The sequence below is a fragment of the Atta cephalotes genome (assembly GCF_000143395.1).
Source record: "Atta cephalotes unplaced genomic scaffold scaffold00002, whole genome shotgun sequence".
In the NCBI taxonomy this organism is placed as follows: domain Eukaryota; kingdom Metazoa; phylum Arthropoda; class Insecta; order Hymenoptera; family Formicidae; genus Atta; species Atta cephalotes.
Window position 1 is genome coordinate 8,627,015 of NW_012130066.1, and position 8,061 is coordinate 8,635,075.

At 29.4% G+C, this 8,061-nt stretch overlaps 1 protein-coding gene across 1 annotated transcript; it reads left to right on the forward strand.

Annotated features, from left to right (window-relative positions):
• The first annotated feature begins 5,743 nt into the window (after positions 1 to 5,743).
• On the forward strand, positions 5,744 to 7,306 carry LOC105621870 (cytochrome P450 9e2-like). The gene has a single exon (XM_012203312.1). The coding sequence runs from the start codon at positions 5,744 to 5,746 to the stop codon at positions 7,304 to 7,306; it is 1,563 nt and encodes a 520-aa protein (XP_012058702.1).
• The last annotated feature ends 755 nt before the right edge of the window (positions 7,307 to 8,061 follow it).

An 8,061-nucleotide genomic window follows, 5' to 3' on the forward strand; every position in this document is an offset into this window, starting at 1 on the left:
GTATATATATACGTAATTAATTAAACTACTAACAATAGTTTTTATTAGTCATCTTTACTATAGTAACTAACTAATTAAAGTAAATAATAGATTNTATATATATATGTATATATATATATATATATATATATATATCATGTAAATATTTAGACTAATAATAGCACTTGAGCACCAAGTGGCCGAAATTATTGATTTAAATCGATTATTACCACTAATGTGTATAATTAATTTACAACTCTCCCCCTCTCTTGAGTTATTTCCATTATTATATCAAAAATAATCTATAATTCTTGATACAAATTGTATACAATGAAACATGTTTTCAAAGTCATTGACTTCCGAATGTTTTATTCTCAAACCGATTACTCTATGATCATATTATAGCGACAAGCTACTCTCTCGGATACACTGATAATTAGCCCATTAGGAAATTAAAAGTCCAACTGTTGGAAAGGCGAAGTGGTGTCTATTTCGCCCGAAGCGCGTTCTGTTACGACGCTAGTCATTACTTCTGTCTGAACCAAAACGAAATATTCCTCCGGGAAATACGGCATAAGAACCACTTAAGAGCATCGGCCTCCCGTTCACTTTCCTCTTTCGGTTTAATCTCTCATTCATTCGAGTCATAATAATCATGACGCATCAAATACCGGTTGCTACAGTCGATGTAAGTTTTTTCTAAAGTCTTTGCTATATCAAAGAAACCGGACGGAACTATCAAGACCAATGGAATTAATGATCAATAACATGAAAAACGTGAAACGTAGCAAGGAAATTATATAAACCGTTAAAATGATAGTGATATGAGTTAGCGAAAATGATTACATATAAAAATAAAATGATTACATATAAAAAGTTTACTATCATTATAATTTTGTTTGTTTTTTTTTAAATAAAATGTTTATGAAAGAAGACGTGGCGAAATAAAAGACAGAAAAAAAGACAAGAACGTAGGGAGAAAGAATTCGAAATCCATTTGGATCGGTATCAGGATATCGCGCGAATCGAAAAAAGTCGACGTTAACTCCGCTAATATCGAATATCCCGAAAGTTTCGTTTTTCTTTTTCTTCGTTCTTTGGTGCGAGAATGGCATCATGCTTCGAGGTGTTTCACGTGCTTGTTGCGTTGCAGAAGTTCGCGCGGCGCGGAGCGGTGAGGCGCTTGTATATTAAATGGTGTTCATGGTTCACCAGTCAAATTGAATCCCGGGCTATTGGCAGATTCTCAATAAGCTTCAACAATGGACTCTGTTACACGAGCCCCACATCCTCCGGTCCGCTCTTTCTGTTCTCTCCGTCTCGCCACTCGTCGTACTTTCGCTCGGCACGTTCTCGTATTTCTCCCCAGGAACGTATCCATCGTGCTTTGCGTTGCTGAGGTTTCATTTCTACTGTTTGATACCCTTAAAAGTATTCATCGACAAAGCGCTCGAGATGAAATTTTTTAATTTCCGTGACACTTATAAATATTCTTTATAGTCTTGGCTTTAAAATTTTTGGTTTCTGGTAATAATTATGTTATATATCAATGTTAGAAGCAAAAATTTATGTCAAGCTTTCTCTCGCATTTGAGGCATTCCACGTTAAACTAGGTAAATATCGTCGGGAAATATATCGTCATTTTTTTTTTAATTTGCTGACATGTTTTCGTGAAAAAAATTTGAAATTTTTTTTCAAATAATTATATCGAAACCATTAATCGTACAAAAAAAATACAAAATTTTCCGAAATTAAAAATCCGATTCTAAAGAGCTTAAATTGTTCTATGGATGGATTAGTTTTAATTTATTATTTTCATATAAATAAATCATTTTCCATTTATTTACATTACAATTTTTATGAGCATTTTTCATCAACTCAGCAATTAAAAAATTTTGTAAAAATATTATATTCCCATTCAAATATGAAGTAACCCTGAAAATTTCAAAACTTAAATTTTTTAACTATACAATCCATTCGAGTTCTATTTTGAAATTTTCAATTACTTCATAATTAAAATGGGAATAAAAGATGCCCAGTTTGACGTGGAATGCTTGATAGATTGTAAGTATTACATATATTAATAAAATCATTTAAGGAGAAAACATGTAAAATATTAACTTACTTTCAATGGTATGTGCAAATTAGTACAAATTCAATTGTATTAATTTTTGCTCTTGTGATATTTTTTTTATTCTGCTAGCTGAAATATTAAACTATCAGCGTCATTGTTTTCTTGGAAATGACATAATATTGAATTGTTTTTGGCAATGCAAAATAATACAAATTCAATCGTATCGATTTCTGATATTATTTTTCTTTTTTTTTTATTTTGAATTGGTTCTACCAGTTTAATATTAAGCCAGCAGCGCCATGATTTTTTTTCGAAATGACACACGATAATTATCATTAATGGTACAATTTAGTACAAAATAAATACTAAAAATTGTGATAGGTCCGATTTGATTCTGTTGATTTGGTCCTGCTAGCTTTTTAGCTGTATATGGAACCATGCCGACACTCAAGAGTTTTTTATGAATTTCTGTAACTTATAAACGTGAATAACTTTACCAAAAAAAATTCAAATTTTTTTTATTAACACATGTCTTATATTTTTATGTAGAATATATCAGCAAAGAAAATTAAAAATGATATTTTAAAGGTGCCGGTTTGACATAGAATGCCTCATTTACATGTTTAAATTAAATTTTTTGTGTGTCACTACTTGCATTCAATGAATATAAAACATCCTTTTGTAATCATCTAATATTAATTATTGGTAAATAAATGTTCAATTTAATTTACATGTTTTTTTATATTGTCAACTGAAATAGTCTATAACAATTTATCGGAATTCAATGCTATTTATTCAAAAAATTATCTAATAGCAAAAATTTTTAATAATTTAAATTTAGTTAACGAAGTTGTAAGGGCACATAAAACATTGAGGTTCACCAATTAATTTATAACAAATAAATATTTTGTTTCTTTACTGAAAAATTAATGTCTGCATTTCAATGTAATTTTACATAAATATTTTTGAATTCATAAAATATTTATATAAAAAAATTGAGATTTTTATCATTATTTTATAATACGTTTTCATTTCTATATTAGAGTACAAATTTAAAAAATATTACTTTTTATTGAAATAACTTTTGATCCAGATAGTCAATTGTCTCTAATTTTTTGTATTACTTTTAAATGCAATTTAGAATAATCTTTTATTTTTTCAAGTAACTCTTAACATTTTCTTTTTTAATTTAATTATTTAAAATTCCAGCAAGATAAAAAAATGATTTCGAAGATTATAATTGAAGTAGATTCTTAGATTTCTATACGTTTTTTTCTGTCGACTTTTAATTGCGAATTGTACGCATGTTTTGTCTGAAAATTTTAAATAAGGAAATAAGTTGTGGGTGCAATAATAACAATGTAATATATAATGATGATTTATCAGTGCTAAATTATACATATATAGTAAACACAGAAAATAAATAATGTATATAAAGAATATTATGAGATGAGATTTATGAATATGTTTGGTTATTAAGACATTGTGGATGTGGATGAAAGTAACAAAAGGAAAGAAATAAAGCTATCATAATTTAAAGAATTTTTACACACAATCGACATTTCGTTTGCCGATATACACAAAGAACGGATGGCATGTGCATTGTCTGGACGAGGTTAAGAGGGTTAGATCGAGTTAGGGGATGTCATGGGAGGAGTTGAGGAGGTAGAAGGTAGGAGGGTATCGGTGTAATGAAGAGCGACAGTGGCGCCCCTAGCCATCGCTAATTTGCCGCTAAGTGCCTGGCTTTGTTTCCGTACGGTGATCCCATCGTTCGCAATATCCTGGATCCAAGGCGATGTTCCACGGTGTTTAAGAGAGAAAGCCAAATAACCTGCGGTATTACCCGGCAATTTAGTATAGATCGAACTTGGGAAAAGAGATGACACCGACAAAGCAAATACACCCGAGAGTAAGACTAAAAAGCAACGAAACCTACTTTTAATATTAGATTGCCGAATGAAAAAGAAAAGTCATTTGAAATATATAATCAATTTAGATGTTGTAGTAGCAAACATTTAATTAAAAAAAAAAAGATATTAAAATAGATATTAAAAAAATAGACACGTAATTAAAAAATATTTAAAAATATATGAAATCTTTAAAGATTTTATATGAGCAACAATTTTTCATATTTATTATATTTCAACTTTTTGCCATGTTATATTTGTATGAGCAAAGCAGTTTATTGAACAATACTAAAAATAAGTGTGTTTTAACAAATTGTTTATTGGTTTATGGTTATTCGAATCGCGTGAGTCATTAAAATCATAATTTATTAAATCGCAAATAATGAGCATTTTGCAAAACTAGATATTAACAAAAAATTAAGACAATGTTTAATCTCCACTTTAACAGTAAATTTCAGATGCTCGTGATAACTATTTTTTTGGATATCTCGTTGAACATTGATGACTAAGATAACAAAATAATCATAGATTGGTCTCACAAAGAAATTTTTTCTAAACGTTATTTATCTTTCTATTTGAATCATCCTAAATATTAGAAAATAGAAACCATTTGCAGTAATAGATCGTTTTATTTGGTATTCCTTCTTTGTTTTACCAAAGAAATAAGAATGAACCGATAAAAAAAGAATATATAGTGGTTCCTTACGTCACAGGTATCTCAGACATAGTAATAACATCTTTCATAAATAGATCCACAACTACAAGTTTTCGAAGTTTAAACTTTTGTTAGTAGAATTATAGCTCAAAAAGATAAAACAGAATTGTACAATGACAATCACATAATTTACAAAATTAACTGCAAAAATTGTAATAGTTCATACGTAAGACAAACAAAAAAGAAACTACGTAATCAGAAATAAAGACGCCAATAACATAAAATTAAATTCAAAAAAGCATTCATTAGAGAACACGTTCTAGAGACAAATCACACGTTTGATTGGATGGGAAGGGGTGAAAGTATTATACATTGAATATAATTACAATATAAGATTAGTTATGGAAATAATTCACATAAAAGAACAGGAAAATGAGGCAAATTTTAAAAAAGATACTGAAATGCTTGATGGATATTATTTTAATATGAAATCTCACAATGTAATATGCTTTATCGAATGCTTTACGTATACTATAGCTTTTCTTATATAATAAGTATGAATCACTGTTATCTCAGTTATCCTTAGAAATCGTATGTTATTAGAATTCCATTAATTGTTAAAATATTAAAGGTTAAAGAACCTGTTATACATCATAGATGTAAGTTCTCGTCACAATTTTATTAACTTCTTTTATGTAGTTTACTGATTAGTTTAATCGCATTAATATAGTACTCATTTTTTTTACTATATTGCAACACTTATGACTTAACGAGACTTAATCTCGCCATACGAGCAGTTCGTTATATAAAGAAATTTAAAAAATTGACGAATCACAAGAAAATAAACCTCAGGATCTGAACTCTAATATGGAATAAGATTTATAATTGAGATTATTTAAGTTATGTGATATCAGTATATGTGATATCAGTATATGTATAGTGGTTCCCACTTTCGCTTTCCATCCGCGATAATAATAATCACATGTTATCTTACGTAAAGTGATCAAATCATCAGTTATATAAAAGGAAGTAATCTTTCAACTGCAACAGTCATCGGTGTACTCGTGATCTAGCAACATCGAAACGATTAGCGTGCTATATTGATACGACAATCTCACAATCATCATGGATACTTGGATATTGTTGTTTCTCTTAACTGGTGCCATCGCTATATATTATTATTTCTTCAAAAACTTAAAATTTTTTGAGAAATATGGAATTACACATATACCACCATGGCCTATTGTGGGTAATATGGGGCCAGTGTTTTTACGCCAGGTATCGCTGGCTGAAAATATTCAAAAAGTCTACTATCTAAATAAAGATGCTAAATATGTCGGTTTTTTTGATGGTATGAATCCAATCGTGATGATTCGTGATCCTGATCTCATTAAAGCTATCGGTGTTAAGAATTTTGAGACGTTCCCTGATCATCGTGCTTTCGTCGATGAAGTTAACGACCCTCTGTTTGGCAAGAATTTGTTTTCGCTTCGTGGTGAAAAGTGGCGAGACGTGAGGACTTTATTAAGTCCGGCTTTTACTTCTAGTAAAATGAAAACCATGTTTAAATTGATGTCCGATTGTGCCGCCAATTTTACTGACTATCTTGCCAATTTACCTGCGGACAAAAATATTATGGAAATGAAGAACTCCTTTACTAGATATACAAATGATGTAATTGCAACTTGTGCATTTGGTGTCAGCGTCGATTCTATGAGGAATCCTAACAACGAATTTTATGTTTACGGAAAAGAAGCTACGTCTTTCAACACTCTGCGCACTATAAAATTTTACATAAGCAGAAGTATGCCATTGCTTGCCAAAATATTGGGTATTAAATTTGTTAGCAATAACGTAGGTGAATTTTTCAAAGATCTCGTAAGAAGCACCATACATACCAGAGACATAAAAAATATCGTACGACCGGATATGTTGCAATTGATGATGGAGACCAGAGGAAAAAGAGAACCTGGAAAGGAACTGACTATCGAGGATATGACTGCGCAAGCATTTATTTTCTTTTTTGGCGGTTTCGATACTGTCTCTTCCTTGATGTGCTTTGCTGTTCACGAAATTGCCGTGAATCCAGATGTACAGGCAAAACTGCATGATGAGATAGATGAGGCTTTCAAGACAAACAACGGAGATCTAACCTATGAAATACTAAACGGAATGCAGTATTTGGATGCGGTGATCAATGAGGCTCTTAGGAAATGGCCTATAGCTGCTTTTCTGGACAGGCTAAATGTGGAAGATTTTGAGCTACCTCCAGCATTGCCAGGAGACAAACCTTTTCTTTTAAAGAAAGGAATGAACGTTTGGTTCCCTGTTTACGGTTTACATCGGGATCCAAAATATTTCGAGAAACCAGATGAGTTTGATCCCGAACGCTTTCTGGATGAAAATAAGAAGAGCATAAATTCAGCCGCATATATTCCATTTGGACTTGGACCAAGAATGTGCATAGGCAACAGATTTGCGTTATTAGAGACCAAAGTTATGTTATTCCATTTATTATCTCGTTGCGAATTAAAAATGTGCGCAAAAACTTCGCATCCGTTGCAATTGAGCAAGAAAAATTTCGCTATGTTAGCAGAAGATGGATTCTGGTTAAAGATCCAAGCGAGAGACAATTCTAATGTATCCTCTAACGTTGTTAATCATAGTGCACCTAATGGTCATATTTAAATTCAAAAGAATTGTGAAAAAATTTTGTATTTATAGATATAAATCCAATAATATCACTATTTAACCGAGAGAAATAACACTTAAACTGATTTGGTTACACGCACGTAAATAGTTTTGTTTTAAATAAAATTCTCGTTAAAATAATTGAATCAACAAAGCAATAATGTTTCCATTTGTTGATAATTTTATTTTTTTTTATCATTAACGTTTCATGGAAATTGAATGTAATATTAATTCTTAATCTGTTTATTTATCATTTCCATTGTTTAATATTGTCAATATAATTGATGTAATTGATGTAATTTTTATGTATTAATTTTTAAATGTATAAATTTCTATGTCAGAATGAAATTTAAATTATCTTAAATATAATATTACATTTATGAGTTATAATATTACATAAAATTTCATAGAAAACAAAAAAATTTTTATATAATTATTAAAATAAGGAGAAATATTGTAGGAAAGTTATATAATACATTAAAAAATTGTGTAGAAATAGTGATATATATATATATATATGTATATATAGTACATAATATGCTATAAATATGTAAAAGAGATAAAACATTATTTTTCATTTAAACATAAGAAGTTATCGATGTTAATAATAATTATATTTTACAGCGATAAAACGAAATATGTTAAACATAAAATATGTGTATAATAAGTAGATATAGTTATAGAGTCATTAGTAATATTATTATTATATGTATATATATATATATATATATATATATATATATATATATATA

Coding starts and splice junctions, on each gene's coding strand:
- LOC105621870 (XM_012203312.1), top strand. CDS start 5,744: ATGGATACTTGGATATTGTTGTTTCTCTTAACTGGTGCCATCGCTATA.